Consider the following 23,333-nt stretch of genomic DNA (forward strand, 5'->3'; position numbering starts at 1 on the left):
ATGCTAGTTAGGTGACCTATTCAGGTACCTACGAGTACTCACGGGCACGGGAGAGTCTGAGCAATCAACTTTACTGTATGACCTAATGTTAAAATAACAATTCTTACCCTAATATTACAGAATATTACAATTTAAAATAAATACCTACTTAGAATACAAAAGGACTGCCATTACAGTGATTTAACTATTCCCAAAGTTTTCCGTGTCGTCCGCAGTAATTGTAAATCAGTAAGAATTTATTGTCGAATTGATTTACCTAAGCACAATCTAGCCAATTTTCATCGTTGAATAACTGAGTATAATACCCATAATGATACCTAGCTAGAGGGAAAAGGAAAGTAAGTGTTTCCATTCCGTTGGGCTGAGCTGTCACGACTTGTCAATTTCCTGATAGTAGGTCCGAGGGACTAGCAAATAATGCTAAACTAAGTATATTATCTAAGTACTTACCACTTACTTATTTACTCAGATATGCTTCTTTTGTCATTCAGTTACCACTAAGTGATTTCGATTGCGCTATTTTTGCCTCGAACATTGACGATGGAAAATCCTACCTATTTTTATGTAATAGGAGCGGTAACTACATAATACTTAAGCGGGTTTTGTAATGCGTGCTTACTTATTTTTATTTATAATAGCGGCAAAAGCTTCGAGTAGACGGTACTGGCAGGCGGTGACAGACAGTGCCTATCAAAAAGGCGTGTAACGTGGGATAAGCAGTGATGAGATTGCGTCATGTGCTCGACATAACCGCAGTTCTCGTACCAAGAACAATAAACACGTTGTAATCATTGGTAATTGTCATTCGGTGGGAACGGCCGGTTTTTGCGCGTGCGCTTGCAGGCGCGGAAAGCGCACTTCGTCGTATGAACCAGATTTACGTAATGATCGCGCGCAAGGAAAGTTGAGCGCGCGCCGCGGCTCGCTTGCCCGCTGTCGTATTATTCCTTATTCTATGCCGCTGTGCCGCGCTTTTTCGACACTCGAAAGCTTGCAGCTCGGCAAAATTCTTCGCGTAAATTAAACAAACCGTGTTTATTACGAAACGACACGTAATATTTACATTTCACATCAAAAAATTTTATAATTATTCTGTTGTACGACAACATTTACAACGCAAAATTTTTCATAAGTAAGTCTATTTATTTAACGACGTACGTAAACGGCGCCGACGACCGCAGCGGTACTTTAAAACATTTTGTTAACTCTAAACCGTAGCCAAATGGCAAAAAACGGAACCCTTATGGATTCGTCATATCTGTCTGTCTGTCCGTTCGTATGTCACAGCCACTTTTTTCCGAAATTATAAGATTTTCACACAAAAATAGAAAAAAAAAATATATAAATTTTGGTACGGAACCCTCGGTGTGCGAGTCAGACTCGCACTTGACCGGCTTTTTATTTGTAGATTATTTGTTTCGGTCGTAAATCTCGGTCGATGCGACAGCAGTAGATAGGTATATCGGTTGTTACATGTACCTACGTAAGATTTTATTATGTACAATTAGTTCGGTTTCTCGAATTAGCTATTAGGCGGTTGCGCAGCATTTGTGTTCCTTGTTGCTACACCGGAGGACGTAAATGGCAGTGCATGGAGCGGCTAGTATCGCACGCGGCCGATTACAATTCCGACAACAGCCTACTCCAGATGTAGGTACTTATTGCTTCAGATCACTGCACTTAACCAGTCCCAGCCTGTCCGAGTCCGTCAGACGATGACAAACTTACCGGTTGAAATGTTTAGCAGGGTAATTTGCTCACTGTACAATGTAGCCCGCCCATCGTGTACAAATCATTGAAACTATATTACAACATGTTTGATAGACAGGTGAACACTAAACATTATTATACAATGGGCACATTTTAAAATAACAGTTATACAATATTCGTAAGTGTTAGGTATCCTATCGTTGTCATTTCTTTTTTATTGACTTGTTTTAATATAGAAGTAAATGTGACAGCGTTTATTATGCTATCAATCATGTGAAGAAAAACCAGTCAAACATTCTTACGGTCGCTAATTTGGAGAATAATAAATATTCATAGGATGATAACGACTACGGGACATCGGCCTAGCATTATGTCACTCGCTCGAACGGCGCACTGCGCACACTACTTCATTGCAATCTAGTTGTGCGTACGAACTAATGATATTAATACAGGCATTTATTAACGTAAGTAAGTAGGTACGTACTTCAACTCATTACTTCTATTCACATCGATGAGTCAGCAAAAATTAATCAAGTTTTAGTATCTCACTGGTGTTTATCGTCTTTCTTTAATGTTTTGATTTCATAATAAGGTAGGTAGGTATGTTGTCGAAATGGGTACGAAAAGTGATTGAAAGAATGACCACAAAAGCACGTGAGAGACTACAACCTAGTAGATATATGAACTCACTTTAACATCTTTATAGTTAGCGACGATTTCTGAGGCGAATGTGTTGTTGCCGACGATGGGTTTGTTCTTGACGCTGGGGAAGATGATACCGCCCTTGCGCGTAGCGGGGCGCGCAGTGGTAGCGCCGGCGCCAACGCCGCTAGCAAGCGTGCTGCCTGCGCCTGCGCCCGCGCCGCCCGTGCTCGTCGGAGTCACTGTTACTGTCGGACTCGGGGTCGAGTTGCTTGGGCTGCATCCGACATACATCATTAGTCATGAAAGACACCTACTACGCCAGTTTTACTACGTTAGCATAAATAACAACCACAATCGCTGAGCACTTCGCACATGGCAATCGCTCACATACTTAATAAAATAATGACAGAGGAGATTCGCAATAGCACAGTGTATAAAGAAAGATGTCACCTGTTGGTTAGTGTGGAGGAGGGCGGCGTGGTGGCGGCGGGCGTGCTGGTGGCGGGATCGGTGGCGAGCTCGTCCACGCGGTACCGGTTGGGCGCGTACTCCACCAGCCTGTCGATGGTCGGGTCCAGAAGCAACTCTGCCGGGACTGGTCGCTGTGCCAGCGTCGCCACGTCATCTTCCTGCTTCTTCAGACGTTTTTCTACCATATCCAGATTTTCGATTATCAGATTCGTTTTCACTCTCAAGTCGTTATGGATCTGTCCAATAGCTCGTTCTTGTCGTTGAGTTTGCGTTAACAGTTCGTCAGACTTCGGTACTAAGTCGTCAACTGAACTCTTCGTGCCGACCACTACGTCCCACACTTCGTCCATCTTCTCGGAGACGCTCATCATTGGAATAATTTTATTGACAAGGGTGTCGATCTTGCTAGCCTTAGCGACCGGAGATTGCGTGCTTGTCGCGGTTCTATTCTTGAACAAGCTGTTGACATTTATGGAAGCGGCTTCTGGTTCCACGATAGCTGCGTGCACATCGGCCATCATGTAAAGCACTTTGCCCAAATTTTCGGAAACGAGATTAATGTGGAATTGTAATTTACGATCAACTGTCGACATTGACGTTCTCAACTGGTCCACCTCCTTCGTAATTTCGTTAATTACTTCAGAGTTGAGTCCTTTTGCAATTTCTATAACATTTAGATTAATGGGTTTCTTTTCACTAGCCTCTGCGTTGATGTCGTCTACTGGCAAAAAATTGTTGTCTATTTGGTTTTTAAGACCGACTAATTTCGAGTCGATGTCTGATACCTTTTGATCTAACGATTCCAATTTTTTGTCTAGTTGTACGTCGTGGTAGTTGTCATTTGTCCGTTTGGATGATTGTTCGGTGACTGTTTCTTCATCGTCTGGGCTGATGTGGCTGAATAGCTTGAGATCGAGATTGCCAAGTTTGGAAATGATGGCGTCAGTTTTATGAATGTTGTCGTTCACTCGCGAGTCGAGGGCTTCAACTCTCCTCATCAAATGTTCCACGGCTTTATCCAGATTCTCTATCCTTTGCAACTTTGTTTCCAAAGTGCTCACAATTACTTCGAAAACGTTGAATATATACTGCTCTCTGAAACAAAGAAAAAATAGTGTTTGATTGGTATTGAAGTAGATTTTATTTTTGCTAACATCTTATTAACTAGCCAGCGCAATATAGACGACGTGATTGGCAAAAAAATGATATTTTTTATGGCCCGTCTGAGGTATAACAGTGTAGTATATTGCACCTATAATGGTTCGTAGTGAAATTGACATATCAGTTAGTGCAGTTACGCAACAACAGAAATAGAAACCTTAAATACGTGCGACCTACGTGCGTGCCACATAATGGCTCGTCACAGAGGTGCGCGAGCGCAGACCGGCCGCTGCCCTCGATACCGACCAGTTTTTATTAGCTATCGTTAAACCATGCAACTCAGATACTGAAAATGTATGAGCTTACAAAATTGGATCGCAATTTGTGAATGCAATGCCATTAATTTGGATAAATCGTATCATTTAGCGCGACTCTTTTGGAATCTAATTTTTGAGTTTGGTCATTCAGGTAAACTGCCTACTTTGTGATCTACATTACCTATATTGATTTATAATTCATTAGGTAGTTTATTTTTTCTGTCACCAACTAAGATTACTTTATCGACACCTGTCTAATTATTAGTGATATTCAGGACGTCTGCAATACAGGGGAAGTAGATAGTATTCTCAAGTAACCGTCACAAATGTAGTAGGTATGATGATTATGCCATTGTTATTTTTCGAAGTTTTGCAATGAACCACAAAAAGTTACATTTCTAATATATTTAGTCCTGGTATATCTACTTATTACATATAGAAATTAAATCAACTAAGTATTTATCGATTTATCGAGTTTACACCATCGAAGATTATGTAGGTAATCCAAAATAAAAAACAACATATACACTCACTACTATATTCGAAATTGAGGAAGTAGGAGGAATATTCATTGCATGATGAACTAACTAAAATACCCGCGAAGGCTCGAGTTGTTTATTAGGCCCGTCGTGGGCCTAATAAACAAATAGGTTGTAACTCGTAAGCCGTACCGTCGACACGAGATCAAATACAAATTAAAAAAGACATGTCCTGCCGTGAACCGAGGTAAGTACTTAATTATTATGCTAATCATCAGTAAATCACGGTGCTTGCGAACGGTCGATAGTATTTACCTTAGTCGATCTAACGACTGCCTATTCTGGAATAGCTAAGTAAATCAATTTAGAACACTAGTATGTAATTTGAGGCTTTTTAACGCAACAGGCTTCAGAGGCAAGTGCATTATATATACCTACTTTTTACAGCCTGGTTAGGTAACGGTCGGGCGAAATATGAATTATGATTCACGACACAAAAACAGTCTAAAAGTTTTGTGTCTCGATGCCATTTTGAGTTCCCATTTTACAGTGTTACAGAACTGATCTTACGATAATTTATAGCGTCTCGTCTTTAACCCTACAATACAGCAACGTCGCAAATAAAAGCATTTTTGTTTGCGTATTTGTTTGCGACGTTTGGAGTATATAGACTCCACATAGGTAGGTACACCTAATCAGATCTAAAGCAGATGATGTAACACTCGATAACTATAATATAATGGCTTGTACGGTCTCTGACACTCCCTTATTGGTCACATCTTTTGAAAAAGCAGAGCGGGAAGTACGAAGCCATTTATTTCGGTTAAACGACGACGTTTAGCAATAAAATTGACTTATTTACTATGACTGTACTAGGGCAATGTACTCTGTAACCGCTTCTAACCAGTTCCGAAGTTGCTTACACACATTTCTTCTTCGTAATACCAAAACTGTACCAACCACTAGATCTATCCAGCCACTTCGTATTGCGAAATATATTTATAGCCTGTCTATACCGTCCATTCGCGTCGCTAATCTATTTGTTAATTTAATGAATATTCGTAGCAATAAAAAACATTTTTGATCACATTAAGTCGTATTAAATTTGTACGATGTGCAGAGAATAATGGCAGATGATCTTTCGCAACTTTTAAAAATTTAAATAAGAGTTATTTTTGAATCAATATCGTTATATTATTCATGATGTCGGAGGAAAATACTTCCGATTGTGTCCGTATCAGATTTCCTTGGAATGGGCAAGCTAAAAAGGTAACTTAATACGGTTACTCAACGAACGTGGCCATAATGCTTTGATGTGTTCGTGAGAAGGGTGAATTGCGTCGAGGATGTAATCGAGATGTGAGGAAACTTTCTACATGACTTATAGCAATGGCTTGAGGCTTGGATAGTGAGTAACGGTGCACAGTAACTTGTAGAGGTGCAGCACCTACTGCCTGCCCTAAGCGCCTCGTGAGCTGTGTAAAAGCTGTTAGTTTCAGCGAGTGATGTAACTTAATTATCCGAAGTAAACGCCTTGGTATTCCTAAAGGATAGTATATACAGTTGAAACTCTAGTGGCTTGAGAAAACGTCACCAGGGTTTGTAAGGAACACACAACACGACTCGCGTTGAGTGATGCATCAACCCTCTCGCTGTGGCTGTATAGAAGAGTTTCAGCTGTCTGTGTCCTTTAAAAATATGAAGGCTGTATCGGGCGGTGGTCGTGTGGTCCGCCTCTGGCGCTGCTAACGACGCGTATGTGGCTCAGGGCCTCACATTGTATCGCAGACGCTCCGATTGCCGACAGCCCGCGCAATGCTTTGTTATACGCACCGACCATTGTGCCCAATATTCACGCTAAACGCGCCTAATTGAACTACTTACATTCTCCTTTAATGCCTTGTAATCTGCCTCATAGAATGTCGTCGATTTCAATAGGTAGGTAAAATCGATTGGGTTATCAAAAATACAACCATTCCGCTGCCAGGCGAGAGCCATTAGTGTACAACGAGATTTTTACGAGATAAAAATAAAAACAGCGAAGTATGGCAGCTGTGTACAAAGCAAATAAAAACAACGTAGAGACTGGCAACATTGAAATATTATCATGCTTAGTTGGAATACTAACGAAATATTAGCCTCTTGCTCATTGGCCGCTGGAACGATTAAGAGCAGTTGGACCTTGTGACAATGTTTGTGGGTGCGCGGCAGTTGGCGAGGCTACGAGGCTAACACTCAGTACACAAAGCTGCCCTTTGTGTAAATTGTAGGTACACTGCCACGGCACAGCGTCGGTAATGCTCGAAACATTACCTTTAACTGCCGCCTCTAGTAATAAAACAATTATCTTCTAAATACACGTTAGCCTCCACCCTTAAATCAAATTCTATATTTATTTTACCGCGAGAATAACCACATAATACCTATTTAGGTTTTTACTTGTGGCTACGTAATTTACTTCCCTACATAAATACAAACAGTCTGATATAAGTCCTGTTGCTGGGCACAGGCCACCTCTCGACCAGGCCTGCTGGGATTAAGTTGCTAGTCTTTGATCACTTTCGTCCGATCATGACCTATGCAGGGGTAATCTTCGCGCAGGCGAGTGCCTCTCTAATCCATCGCCTACAGGTGATAGAAAATCGTTTCATGCGAAAAGCCACGGGAGCCCCATCGTTCCTTCGCAATGACAATCTGCACATTGACCTAGGTCTACCAACCATTGCCCAATGGCTCAAATTGGCATCAAAAAGTTTTTTCGGTTCTGCTCTGCACCAACCAAATCCCCTGGCAGTTGCGAATAAATCCCGCTTAAGGACGATACTGAAAAGTAACGGCGCCCGAAGGACGTAATATACGTTCCTGATGACTTTAGCAGTAGAGGCGGCCAATCAGCTCGCGATAAGTAACACTTGAGGACCCCGTTACCGATCCCGCCGGCGTAGTCGACGTTTTCCCTCATTCAGCGCTTATCGCTAGGGTCGATTAATTCTTTCAAATATCATCAGATGATGCCCTGAGCCGAGGTTCTCGCCCAACAGAGCACCCTCAGGCCCATTGTCTTAAATTTTGTACCGGGTGAGCCCTCAGGTCTCTCTAGGTATATGTCCGGCCAAGTAGTTAAGGCCATCTGCGGCAAATCTACAATAAGTCACGTCAAAAAAAAAAAACATTTGTTCATTGGCAATTTTAGTAAGATTGAAACAGTTCGTTATCTTTGCGTAACATCGGCAGGTAAGTTGTCACATCGACTATGTGTTCGAGTCAGTGGTTTACCGGCGAGCTACAAGTTACCTGTAAATTATGACTAAATGTTCTTACGTAAGTAAGTTTCTTACCGATATATTTCGCTTCTCTCCCTCTATTAACAAAAAGCTTTTGTATAAATATAATGTGTTCCGTTATGCAATTTCCTATAATAAGTAATAAAGTATACTACTTATAGGCCATTATTTCGCATTTCTTTATAAACGACACCTCACATTGATGTAAGTATAAGTTACTATGCCTTTGGAAATCACATAGAGGACCGTGTTACTCTATGGATAATGGATATCTCATGTTTATTCGAGAGTGAGTACATAATGATGGACAGTCCGTCGGTCAAAATATTAAACTGATATTTTCCAGAATATCCTGAAAAAGTTGCGACGAAGTTAATTGTGTCTGGGAAGTATACTAAATGAACGTCAGACATTATTTATCTATTATATAATGTTAAATTTTAAATTTTATGAAATTGATGCTTTTGACTTCCCTAGGGCAGTATTCTGTATGTAGTATTAAGTACACCAACTTAATACTACATACAGACTACTAACACATGTATGGATAAAAGTCTGAAATATATTTTTTTTTTTAATGAAAGTTAATTGTAGATTTTTACACCGCCGCCAATCGCACGCGCAGTAAAGTCCTAAATACTTCGGGCCTCGAGTGCAGACACGGTTAACACGACAATTTTTCCGGAATGTAAAACCGTACATGACAAAACATATTTTATCTAATGATATTACATTATCTTATCCAACATAGGTTCCGTCACAAAAAAAATATTTTATCATAAACTATACCTCATAAATATTTATGTCATAAACCCTAGTCCGAAAGAGAAATTATACGGAAAACGTATCTACAGGGGGTTTAAAAAGGCTACATTGAAGAGATTGCTACCTTTGCAATAAGGCTGCCTGTTGTACTGTGTAACTGATTATAATATATAGTTTTGGAGCCGATTGTCGTAATTTATGTGCATTATATTTTTGCATACTTTTGTAACTTGTATTTTATTATAAGTCTATGGTTTTAAATTGTCATGTAAATTAAGTAAATAAATAAATAAAAATAAATAAATAAAAAAATATATATGCCACGAACTTAGATCCGCTAGAAGTCCGTGCTGCTTTGTGGCCGCGAAAGTAGAACATATTTTATTGCGCTGATCTGGGAATTTTAAAACAAAAACATACTTAGGAGAAGTTCAGATTCTTACGTATTTCGTAAAAAATCGAGTGAGCTATGTAGAAATTAACCTCTCATATGCCGAGATACCAGACACAATAGATTTTACATTGTGTCTGGTCGAGATCCGCGTTCCGGCGCTCGAAAGATTAATATAAAATAAATACTTACTTACTAAATTAATTTAGGTGTCATAAAAAGACAAACTATGTAGCTGTGAAGTACTTTCCATAATACACTGGCCTCCTCACGTACGGAGACCATGAAATTAATATTATTACATGAACTGTTTCGTCAGATTACACACTGTATTGCTTTGTGTGTAATTGAATTAGATAAAGGCAATAAAACGGATTTAATGTTCCGGAGCTCAGGCGCTATTTAGGGGGCTTGCCTGGGCCTTTGGCGGTTCAGTAATAACCCTGACACCAGAGTTGGTGAGGTTGCTAATTGATCTTCCAATCAACATGAACAAAGGTGCCACCGTATCGGGCGCCGAAATAAACCAAGGGTTAGATTGCGGCCACATAAAACTCATAAGGCCGTAAACAACATTTTTAAGTCACCGACCGCAAACTACTAGAAAATTTTTGTATTTTAAGGGGCTGAGGGGTGCTACTATGAGGTCTCGCACCAACTTAATATTTTGCTAGAGCCGCCACTGCAAAAGACCTATAGGTATCTATCGCCTTGACAATTTAAAATCACGCAATTTTATCAATTAACATCATATTTCTCCTTTCCTTTCTCTTATTTAAATAAACTTAAAATACAAACTTCAATTTTACACTTCTAAACAAAGTTGTTTCTGTTGCTAAGTTTTTTTTTTCTGTAAGTACTTACGAGTTTCGTTTGATTTTGTTTTTCTGTTGGGGATATAAGCATGATGTTATGTTGTTGTTCATTTACCAACTTGGCGGAAAATCTTGGTATTATAACGAATAAAGAACTTTCTTCATACGCTAGGCATGCACGCCACTACATAATTGACTATTGATTTAAGTTTACAATACTCGAATATTATAAGATGCGTGAAAGAGACACGCTTTTACTCCATAATATATAAGAGCATAAATGTTGGCAAATTATTACGTACATACAGGTGCAACCCATATAAAGTTGAGTTACGTAACGTATCTACATTGCGTAGAGCGTTTCCCGTCTGTGGAAAACAAACAGACAGGACAAAGCGACAATATCTTTAAAGTTTACTTTTCTGTATCAATACGTAATATGTTTGGTGGTGGTGGCCAATCACTTATACTAGTCGGGAAATATACAATAGGTCACACCAAAAGAAGGTGCTCCCAACGTTCAAAATAAAATAAGCTAATACGGCAATCTTTTCCGCAGCGGTCAGGCTGCTGTAGAGGAATTTAGTGACAAAATTTGAGTACTTAGGTAGCTATTTACGTAATTGTTCCGTGACAATTCCTTGTAACATACCACTGACGAGGAAATTCGTGGCATTCTATTGGATTCCGATTGTGATTGGCATCCATCATCTGTACGATGCTTCCGCGTGCCTACTGATATGCGGACGTTATGGATTATTGTGTAAACAGCGACCAAACAGGCAAACGAGTACATTACACAAAACTACGTAGTTTAACTGGAGTAATAACGCCATGGTCCAGTGGTTTGAGCGTTGGGCTCACGATCCGGAGGTCCCGGGTTCAAATCCCGGTGGGGACATATCACAAAAATCACTTTGTGATCCCTAGTTTGGTTAGGACATTACTGGCTGATTTCCGGATTGTCCGAAAGTGAGATGATCCGTGCTTCGGCAGGCACATTAAGCCGTTGGTCCTTGCTACTATTTTACCGATGTAAGTAAGTAGTCGTTACATGAGCCATGTCAGGGCGGCTCAATAGTAACCTTGACACCAGGGTTGATGGGGTTGGTAATCCAATTACACACGGTACTCCCCACAACCCACACGATAGAAGAAGACTGGGGTAATTCCATAGTGGAAGGTTTATTATTATTGCGTATGGCAAGAAAATATCCTGGGTGGATCATATGGCCAGTTTACGCTCCTTCAACCAAGTCTCTGCAGCATTCGTCGCACAATGAAACACAAAGAAACTACAACAATATAATTAGTATATCAAAACCACTTTGGATATGAAGTCCTGAAATGGAAAGGACGGAGAATACTTATTATTCTTAAAACGCTCTATTCATTTCGTCACTTCCCGTAGAAACTTTTAATTAAGTACGTTTAATATTACCGTTCAATTGAAACTACTAATCACGGCTTCAGTGTTTAATAGCATAGTGTGGCACGGAAATCATATTTGCGATGGTAAGATGTTGAAACTAACTAAAGGCAACTTAGCAAAGGTTTCGTACGCAGGTGCCAGTGCACTAACACCTAGTACTAACCCGCATTAATATTATTAATAACTTGCAACAAGTTGATAGTTTACCTTAGATAACTAGCTGACCATAGGGAGAATGCAACTAGTCCTTTCACGAGATGATATATTGCGCTGTTTGACCGCGACTTGGTAAGTTAATGACACCAAGCTCGCTTGCTCATGTTAGTTTAATATTATATTAAGTTTAAGTGACATTTAAGCTATCAATCCGCAATGAAGTTGTGACTTATTTATCATCCATAATTTACCTCGTAGGTTTATTAAAGGCATCTTGCTCCACACGATCTGATTGATTAAAAAATGCTACTGTAAAGTAGGTACGTAATTGATATATAACTACAAGTAAGATAATACTTACTAATCTTGTGTTTAATGTAAACAAATAATAAGAAGAAAGAAGTATTTTAGAGCTTGTGTAATAACATTTTATAGGTATGAAATAGGATTTATGTTAATGTTATGGAAAAAGTACCTAGGTACCTAGCAACTGCGAAATGATCGCATGGTTCAGTTGTGTTGAACACAACAATTACGAAGTATTTACGTTAAGTCTGAACATTACTGTTTTTGTGGAATGAATTCTGATATTCTCGGAGAGGTTGCTCAACTCTACCTTAATTGCTCCGGATTTCATCAGAAACACAATTCCACACGTCGTTTCGACGCTCGTCCACACTCCACGTAATACTGCCTCATCATGGATTGTATGGATGCTCTGCAGCGTGACTAGTTGCATTTCGATAGACATTATTTCCTTTACAATTTTGTGTTCTCTTTTAAAATAAAAGACATACGTACTTGGCTAATATAATCTCTATAGCTGGGTATTGCAAATTGTTCAGAATATACTTTTTTGGTGTAAATTACTTAATATTACAATAGATTGCGTGATCTGCATTGATAGATAAATAAAATACTTTATTGAGCACAATGGACACAAAATACAGAGATAAGGACAACATATACTTACAGAAAAGCACAAAGTGCTCATGCAGCAATGACTGATTGATTTTTTTAACTCTTTTTTGATGATGATTGATTGATTGATGATGCATTGGGGTAAGGATAGAAAGTTCCTCGACGGGGGTAATAAGATAGACACACTCACGTTCGCAACTACCCATCGGGATGTGCTGAAGGACAAACTACGAGAAGACAATTTGCAGCCATCCTCCATCATCTATCTAACATTATCCCGTATTTCACAAAGTACCTAACCTGAAGATTTGACAAGTCCGGTTTTTAACAAAAGCGGCTGCCTCTCTGACCTTCCAATTCGCGAAGGGAAAATCAGCCCAATACAGATTAGGTCACATACCTCCAAGAATGAATTTTCGGGAATGTGGGTTTCCTCACGATGTTTTCCTTCACCGCTGAGCACATAATAATCATTTATGATCCAAACATGAATTGACAATTGCAGCCATGCTTACCCTAAAGAAATGATGTATAATTATAAACAGCCCGTGGGTGTTGAGTCCGTATCCGATCCGGAAGTATAAACCCTACATCGCGAAAAAGAAGGTTCATATGTAACTATACATATATTCATCTATGAGGGCTTGTTTTTAAACACATAATTGATTATGTAAACAAACAGCCTTGTTCACGGCCTCTTGTTCAGACAATTAGCAACATCCCAGCGACCGGTGTCGCGCTGTTCACGCCGCAGGGGTCCGTATAATATCGCTATTAAACCACCTTAAAATAAAATAAAAGCCTGTTCCGAGCCTCATTTCCATGTGTTACGGAACTGATAAATCGATAGAAATTTCCTGCGAAAACACAAAGATTTAAAAGAGTACTTATATATAAGTAACTTATCTATTAGGCGATGCTCACATGACGCATCGCATCCGTACGTCAGACGCACGCGGTGAAGCGCATTTTGTAGCGGCGTACCGCGCGGACAGCCGGTGTTCGTGTGTTAGGAATCAACCGACTTCATACAAGTCAATGCGACCTACAAACCGCTCGTCTGCCAGCAACCGCATCGGCGCGCAGTGTCGTTTTAGTCGTATGTTGTCGCCTACGGCGAATAGCAACACTGGGGACGTATCAAATCATTATTTAAAAAAAGAAGAAAACGGAATACAGTGGTGCCATCTGCCGTAAGTGACATGTATCTCGTTTAGGCGCGAATACGAGGTTTTATTGGGGGCCTATTTGCTTTTCAACCGTCCAGGAGTCAACTACGTTTTGGGTAAAAATAAACTGAAATATTACTGTAAGTGTTGATTTTGTTATAATGTTATTTAAAATTGGTATTGTAATAAATATATTTGTAAACTGTGTGATAATATGTTGTTTCTTTTTATACGTAATAGTTTCAATCTTACTAAAAAACGGTAATTAAATATGTTTTTTTAATACAAAGCAAAAGCAAAGTACTTACCTACTTACTTCCATGATCGTTTTTATAACTTCTTTGTTTACTATAAAGATATATAACATAAACATTAATGCTTATGATAATTTTATACCTTCGATAAATATATTGCCTGGTAGTATACTGGATAATGGCAAATGATGTCGATTCTTTGCTTCGATAAGTTTCGACATGTGTCACTTTAGAATTTAAATGACGATAAATATCGTGCCGCACATACTTTTGTCATACCTGACCGGATAGATATATTTGTGTCTACGTGGAATTTAAACCGAGGGGCCCAAGTCGAGTCGAGAGCTAAGTAATTGCACAACGAAACAGTTTTGGTTGGCTTCGAAATGTAGCAACATGTGATATGGGATTGAAACATACTTACCTACCTAAGTTGTTGTAAGTAAGAAAGCCAATATTTGTTTGTCATCCACTATTTCTGCGTTGTTACTCTTACAGTCTATTTTTTTTATTTAATACGTTGAGAATATTGAAACAGACAACTACACTACACCTAAACATTTTATAACCTAAGGTGTAGGTATGTTGCGCTGTCGATCAAACGTCGAGTAAATAACCTATAAGAAGACCTAATATTGGAATCAATATTATAGCATCAAGAATACAATAATTATGATTTATAAAATAATAATATAAACTAAACATAATGATTGACAGTGCGTCGCGCGTGCTTACTGGGGAAAGGACGTTGCGTAACAGTTCATTAATATATACGACTCAAACATCGATGTGCGCAAGCGCAACATCTCGCCACCAGTCGTGATCTGGTTCACTGTTTCCGACCAATCAGGCTTGTTGGGTACAGACAGAACGGCGCCAAATGCTGTGCGCCTACTGGAGCGGAATTGGAACGTTAATTTTTTTTACGTGACTTATTGTGCCTTGGATGGTATTAACTAATTATTGGAAGGACAAATGGCGAACGCTGAAGGCTCTTGCCTGGCACAAAATTTAAAACAAAAACCCTGAGTCGCTCTGAGTTGCCATAGCAAAAAAAGGCAAACGTCGCAACTATAAAGAAGTAGGCTTTGGATAGAGATAGATGGAAAATGCAACACCGACAAGAGCGTGGCTGTTAAATTAATGATGGTAGAGGGCAGCAGTAACTGTCAGTACTATTCAGAGGCGGAGGATAGGAGTCCTAGTACTGCTTTGAAATAGACTACTCTGGGCGCCACCACACTTGCGTCAGACAGAGTACTGCGGGGCGGAAGGCAAGAGGGAAACCACTGCCCTATTTTTCCCTAAAAAGTTGCATGGACAATGCTACACCGACAAGAGCGTGGCTCTTAAATTAGTGATAAGCGATTAAATAGCGCCCGGTGTTAATATGTCAACCTAACGAACAAAACCGTTCACTTTGCATTGTCACTAATCCCTAATATTTTTATATTAAATACAAAACAAGAACTCCTGAAGCTCAGGCCGCTCCTATGAGGGAAATCCAGGCTAAGTTCCACAAACCAGTACAGGTGGCGTTGTCCAGATTTAACGTGATAATTACTTGTATTCTCATTGCTCGAATACGTAATTATTCAAAAATATAATGTATAAATTATTATTTCGTGATATTTGGATCCCATATGGTGTACTCGATTCAAGATAAATTATATTAACGACAATCTTTTTCCCTTATTGTGCTGAAGTGGACACGCAACTTTACACTCTAAGAACTTATCCATTTAAACGACTAATTAACACGTACCTATAATGAAATACCTATAGAGAAAAAAAGCCGCCGAAGAACTTGTCGGACACGCCTTCGAAAAGGTTCCGTAGCAAACTTCATTTGTTAATATTTTGTAGATTTTCTATCTACATCTACGCCATGAAAAAATTTGAATACTTTAAAATTTTCAGGGATGTAGCATGCCTACATTATTAAATAGCTTTTCATTTGTGTTTCCGAGTCATCTGCGTACATACTAATAGGGAAATGGTCATTGGCATCTTATTATAGTAGATAGTTAGTACTTAGCTCTAAAGATATTGACTTTTAAACACATATAGAGTCAAATCTTCAGGGTGTTGTAATATAGGTCAGCAGACCTGAGCAAAAAAGATATGTTTTGTAACGTCTAAAGCCACGTGCAGTCACCGTTACGGCTGCTACGTGGTCTATTTTCTTTATATTTTGCAAAGTTGTCAATTTCGTAATGTCCCACTCTCAGGGCCTTGACGGAGACGTCATTGAAATCAGCCGTGCCTTCTGTGCACCCGGCAACGGACAATAGCCACTAGCCTAGGCGACGCAAGACACATCGATCACTTACTAATTGCTATACATTACTAACATCTGACAGACAGCAAAAGTTTTGATTTATTGCGTTGTACTCGTATAATAAAGAATTGGATTGTATCGCTCATTAAACCTAGTACGTATTACTTAGAGGTGATATTTTCCAAAGCATCAAATACAACGGAGTTAAAACAACATTCCTTACAAGCATTTGGTGTAACTATCATGCTTAAGCAGTGAAAATTAATACGACTAATATTTTAGGGACCAATTGCATGGCTCTAGCGAAATGGTAATTAGGAAGATTATAGTAAACGAGTGATCGTGAGAAAGTGCGTCAGTATTTATTTATTATACCTACGCACTTACAACCACTTAGTTATTTATATAAGTAAGCTGATATGTTATGTGTCGCGTTTATCTTTAACTGAATTTCAGTTAAAGATAAACGCGAGCAAAACTAAAATAATGACAACATCCAAACATCCAGCAAACTATAGACCTGTTAAACTGAATGACAACATATTAGAAAGAGTTGATAGTTTCAAATATCTTGGAAGTATAGTAAATAGTGACTCTAGATGCACACAAGACATAATAGCCAGAATTGCAATAGCCAAACAAGCATTTAACAGGAAAAAATATATTTTGAAAACCAAAAACATATCATTAAAAATAAGGAAACGCTTTATTAAATCATATATTTGGAGCATTGCACTCTATGGAAGTGAAACGTGGACTATGACACAGAGAGACAGAGAGAGGTTGGAAGCGTTTGAGATGTGGTGTTGGCGAAGGATGGAGGGTATAAGCTGGACTGAAATGGTGTCAAATGAAAAAGTGCTGGAAAGAGTTGAAGAAAAGAGAACCATATTGAAGACTATAGAGAACCGGAGAGGAAATATGATTGGCCACCTGATACGACACGATTCATTTATAACAAACATTATAGAAGGAAAAATTGAAGGGAAGAGAGGAAGGGGTAGACCTAGGATAACATTTATGAAACAAATAAAAGAGAAGGTGCAGGTCGTGTCGTATCGGGAGGTGAAGGTTTTGGCGGGAAGAAGAGAGGAATGGCGGTTACTCCACCGACAAGAGCGCAGCTCTTAAATAGAGAGAGAGAGAGAAGCTGATATGTAAGTATATTTTAATTTAGTGTGTTGCGACTAGCTGGGTTTAAATCATCTAGTTGTACAACATAGTGATAAGTTTATTATACTTTGTAATTCTTTTATATGCAATAAAATATTATATAGTTTCCATATCTCGGGACTATGGAGTGCCGGGCCTTAGCAAGGCGTATGTGGGGCCGAAGCAAACGCGAACGAGGCCCCTTAAGACAATTTAATCTAAATGTGGTGTGACACCAACGGGCGATTATCCCTGTATGCACTATGGGAGTGCACTATTCCTCCACGTATCTTCAACTGAATTACAGACAAACTCACCGCTACCCGACGTGGATCGCCCATAGCATTGCTTCATACGAGTACGTACCTGTAAAAAAGAAAAAGGACTTCAGAATATATTAAGAAATAAGAATGTTTCACACATCACTAATTTAAGAGCCACACTCTTGTCGGTGTAGCATTCTCCATGCAACTTTTTTAGGAAAAAATAGGGCAGTGGTTTCCCTCTTGCCTTCCGCCTTTTTAGCTTACTTATGCTCTGTATATTATCCCCGGCAAGTTTCAGAGGTTGATTAATAGGATCGTGTTTTGTCTTTGACAATGAACTTACGCTTCGCTAGGCTGAATAACGACCTGGGGCCTTAGCCAACTTGCAAACGATTATGAAAAACGACAGAAAACGAACGAGAGTCATTGACTGAAACATGTGAGATTGACATGTCTATACGCCAATCAGCTCGCGACAACAAACACTTCAGAACCTCGACATCGACCCCGCCGGCGTGGCCATGGTGGAAAAAGCTTCAGATTGATCTAAGTTTCTTCGATGGGCGAGGACTTAGTAACCCGTCGCCATAAGGTGCATACGACCCATCTCGAGACTCCAGTATAACATAACAAGTTCACGACTCTTTTCCCGATTGGGCTAGTCAGAGGTACATCCATCGCACTATAGACTAAGTAGTCAGACCAAAGTGATAAGTGGTGAACCAGTATCATACCCGTACGATTAAAAGTTGTATTCTGTTTCACGTGTGTTGTGTCTGCCCACCCCGGTGGAGATATTCACGCCACCTGTGTCCCGTGGGTCCCACTGTATCCCGTCGTCCCGTTGACCTACTCCGGTAGTTATTGACACACGGGTCGCAACCGGAATGATCTGTGGGTTCATCTAAGTAAAGTTTTCAAAACCTACTCTAGGAGGAAAAGCCACAGACAAAGCGGGAATACAAAAGCAGTATTACTGTAATAGTCCAGAGTAAATTAGAGAATAAGTAGTTGACCGAGTTGTACCGACGGTTACCGTCGACGATAGCGTGGTGGTAACTGGTTGAACTGGCCACAAGCACACGTTACGCAACCACACACCAACATGCTGAATCGATACTATCAACCGTGGACGGTCGACAAAAGTAGTCGCAACTTCATATAATTCTCATAATGCAGACATATGACGCATGAAGGCAGAGAAGATACATGTTCATGTATTATTATAATACACGTACGTTACATTAATTTTATATACCCGATACCGATCCCGCCGGCGTGGTCGACGATTTCCCTCATTCAGCGATTATCGCCAACAACCCACTAGGGCCTATTAATTCTTTCAAATATTATCCGCCCTACTCCCTATGCTAAGTCCCATTATTTATTTATTCCAACCCCGTTACCGGATTTGCATCAGTGAGTTATCCGACCAAAAAAGGAAATAACCTACTTCTTATGAAAAAACAGTTCCGAATATTTGTGCAACTAAACACATTTCCAATCTTAATTTGGAACATAAGTAGAAACCTTATAATACTTAATGTAATATTATATTTATATTCTTAGTAAGTACTTACTGGTATTTAATAAAATAAAATAAAAAGTAACGAGTAAGTAATTTATTTTAAGTGCAGTTTTCACCAACACCGTTGGCTCGATCGTTATAGACGCGGTACTACTTTTCCATACTTTTGCGACGGAAAATTCCACTTGATATCAACTCAGAATTATGGTCTGAATCATCTCCCTCACTATTCGATACTGCGTCACTAACAACCTGTATAAGATATATCCTGGCACAGTAGCGAAGTAAAATCGGACAAGCGACAAGTATATCTAAGTCAGTATCAAAATAGACAAAACTTAAATGAATAGTTTTTAGTTGCTGTCGGTAGGTACATTACGTTATAAACTTATTACGATTTACGAACAATAATATCGCACTTACATCAAAATCTAAAGATTTGAGAGAAATATTACATACCGTATTTAACGGTGAATTGTGGGATTACCTTATGACTGTATGTATATACTTATAAATATATACAGGTGCAAATGCGCCATTCATCAGTGTAATAATACTGTAGGTATAATGTATGTAAAATGGAGCTTTATGAAGACTCTTATATTTTGTAGGATTATTCTAAAACTTCTTTCCCATAATTTGGCGATAATCTGTCACTGTTTGGTTCATCTTAGGACGAATATCAGAAGTGGCTGAGGGTTGTTTTGTTGAAGGTTTGTGGATCTGCCCACGTTAGGAATACTGTTTCATTTAGTGCTTTTCTTCGGCCTGTAATCAGGGTCTGTAGCAGCTGCTTGGAGTTTCTGGCAACTAACTTTGTCCGGACAAGTAGTTAATGCCCTTTGCGGCAAATCTACGATACAAGTAAGGTAAAAAAGCGTACGCAACACGCGAGTCGATTCTGTCTCAAATTAGACAAATGTCATCATCGTATGACAAATTGTTTGATCAGCGCGCAAGGCCCGGCCGACCGTGAGCTGCCACTCATTGCTACAGTTATGTACCCACATGTACCCACTATAACCACGTAATTAATGTTTATTGTCTAAAATAAGCACCACACACTAGATTAATCATAATCGCTAACAAGTTTTCCTATAAAAGGCTTTACTGCAGTACGAATACGGCAGCCCTGAACGCCGCAGTTTACTTATTATTGCGATGCAATTAAGAGCATGTGTGTAAAGTAATAAAGTTGAAATGTGCTGAGTACGCAACTCAACAGTGCGCACGTATATGCCACATCTCAGGGACAGAGTACATCATAAAATTATCTGCGGTGCCGCTGACTCAATCTCGCTCCAAAAATACGGCTTTTATCGCTGTTATTACAATATCGGGAAGACAAAAATATTTACCAGAGGACTTAACAACTAGCTGACAGCTTCAAACACGCAACCTTTTATTTGTGCCCGAACTTCGTGCAACCGATTAAAGGCCTTTATTGCTATCGATTTGTTCGGTCATGTAGTGAGGAAAATCATAGTCGATTTTACGACTAAAAAGTAATAAAATGCCCTGTCACACCGTGCGTACGAAAGACATCAACGCGCTCGAGGGAATAACATTGTTTTAACCCTATGGTAGCGTTATCTGGTTTTTTATTTTGGTCCGTTACCCTAATCTGAAGATTTGACAAGTCTAGTTTTTTTACAGAAACGACAGTCTGTCTGACCATCCTCCCTCTAAAGAGAAAACCAAGATGTTCTTCAAGATGTTGCTGAGCATAATTATTTATCATCCAAACATTAATTCGAAAACAATTTCAATGAACATTGGTTTAGACCCGTGCTGGATTTGAATCTGCAACCTCACAGTGAAAGTCAAGCATTCTTTCAACTTCTTCCAATCGGTTTGGTTCGACTCGGATTTTTTATACACATTATTCTGCCAAATTAAGCAACGGCAAAGTTTGTTCAACTGAAATACTTAGCGTAAATCTGAGGAAAATGCAACTGTAGCAAAAATATATTTAAGTATGTATTTTCATTATGGTTATTTATTCAGAGTTGCGGAATGTCTCGTGTGGTGTCGCTAGATAATGGGCGAGTGTGTGAACGAGCTCGGGGGAAAAAGCTGCAGTTATAGCATCACGTAACGCGGCATTGCAACGGTGACACATTTTGTGACACGGTCTGAGCGAACAAAAACGTGAGTAAGGTTGACACTAAGTACTTATAATTTGCTACATTATATTTTTATATTAATATATCTATTACGAGTGGCAACCTGTATTGTGCCTACTCCTTTAGCCTCTCGCCGAGGCTACAACAAGCCTTCCTACTTAGGAAACACTTAGCGGATGCAGGCAACTTGTGGAGCAACAAAGTAGTATAACCCCAAGCTATAGGTCACGTTGCTTTGAAGGACATAGGATCTAGGAAATTATATAATAACGTTTGATAGCTCCTGTGTATGAAGCTGCCATAAATAGCAATATTTCATCACAAAGATTAATCGCCGGATATGTATTGTACTTACAACGCCTTTATCTTTCCAACCGATTAATTCTGCACGATTTAACACAAGTAGGTAAGTGAACACAGGTAGGTAAGTAAGTACTATACAAGCATATCATTTATCGAAAAAGGAGATCATTTTGCAAGTGGCAATCGATATGGGTGGACTTTTACTTTGATGCTCATTTATAAAAAACAAATTCTGTACTCTCAGCAGCCTAATAGTGAAGTTCAGCATCAAGACAACACACACTGAATAGTTTTCACAAGTCATCAGGAAAAAAACTGTGTACAATAAATGGCTATTGTATAATGCAATATATTATTAATTCATCCATTCATTCATATTAAAGCTAGTTAATGTAATAATATGCATAAAAATTATACAAAAGCACATGTTGCAACCCAGTGTGATAAAGATCAGCATTGTGCACAGAAAACTATATCGTGTCACATACCTAATTAGAGCGGTTTTTGTAACTGCATATTGTAATGTAGGAAGTAAGTATATGCATTTTCTGTCTCGATTATAGCAATCGTTTGCAATAACAGGTTAAAAACGGCCAAATCGAATGAGTCCATCTGCAGGGCTTTAGTAATGATTGCTCAGAGCAAACTTACAAAGTGTTTGAGCAAATATTTGGATGATAACAACCGTGGGCTTGGTTGCAGCTAGGGGGAAATTACCGAAGAAAACATGACACTTCGACTCTCTCGTGAGAGTTGAGATCAATGACTGACCTCATCAACACTGGTGTCTGGTATCTATTCTTCTACAGTGTGTGCGCCTGCGTTTTGCGCGAACGTCTGCGCACCTTAATATATCCTGCGTACCTGACCTCTTCATCATCATCATCACCTTAGCTTAGATTTGTTTTTCTAGCATTGTTTCTTTAGCCATTTCTGATTATTTTAGTTTTAAACGGATGTCGAGCTTTAATGCAATTATGCACAGGTAACATGTATAAATAAACATAGATACTGTACCTATGTTTGTATCACTATCATTACAAGCAATCAAACACCAACGGAAGTTTATTGCCGTGTCTAATAGGCAAGGGAAAATTGGTTTTGAATAATTACACAATATTTATTCAAATTTTAGTAACTAAATTATTTACGAAGCGAGTTTATTATTATTATTTTGACTTGTAATTCTGTCCATCTCGATAAGAGTTAATAATAACAACAACTTTTATTACACGTTTAGTTATGTTTGTCTAAGCATAACGCTACCAGAAATCATAAAATAATAATACAGAAGTTTCGAAACTTTGTTAATGGACTTTGCTGTCGCACAAACTCTGACTTCACACTCTGTTTTAAATTACAAAATTGTAAATATAATCGCAAATATTATAAGTATATAGTAATCGACGGTGTGATTACATCAGACTTATATCAGTGAACTTTCGCGTAAAGAATGAAAGATAAATTGTTGTCTAGTTTGTGGAGTAACGACGTAATATCAGCTTAGGTATAACACGTTATAATAATGCGTTGTTGTGCTAGGTGTTATGGAGAGGTGTTGTTGCAGTTACGTGCAGTGACGCAGCTAGGTGGGTGGCACCCGGTATCGGGGAGGGTGTCACCTCAAGAATTGTAAAAAACAAATAACTGTAAACTGAGTTTCAGCTTTAATAAACATTCGCGCATTTTTTAGGTGCTCAAAGGAGCTAAGTTATACAGAGTAGCAAACGCAAACAACTTTAAGCTTTAATAGTGATCACATAGGAC

General features: G+C 39.0%; 1 protein-coding gene across 1 annotated transcript in view; it reads right to left on the minus strand.

Moving 5' to 3' along the window:
• The window catches only part of LOC126380509 (angiopoietin-related protein 2), a 68,236-nt gene that overhangs the window by 8,212 nt on the left and 36,691 nt on the right, over positions 1–23,333 (minus strand). Inside the window, exons 2-3 of the mRNA XM_050029966.1 lie at positions 2,806–3,921; positions 2,401–2,629 (exon numbers count right to left, since the gene is read on the minus strand). Coding sequence (XP_049885923.1) covers positions 2,401–2,629; positions 2,806–3,921 — 1,345 coding nt within the window. The remainder of the gene's footprint in view (positions 1–2,400; positions 2,630–2,805; positions 3,922–23,333) is intronic.

This window comes from Pectinophora gossypiella, chromosome Z (assembly GCF_024362695.1).
Source record: "Pectinophora gossypiella chromosome Z, ilPecGoss1.1, whole genome shotgun sequence".
Classification (NCBI taxonomy): domain Eukaryota; kingdom Metazoa; phylum Arthropoda; class Insecta; order Lepidoptera; family Gelechiidae; genus Pectinophora; species Pectinophora gossypiella.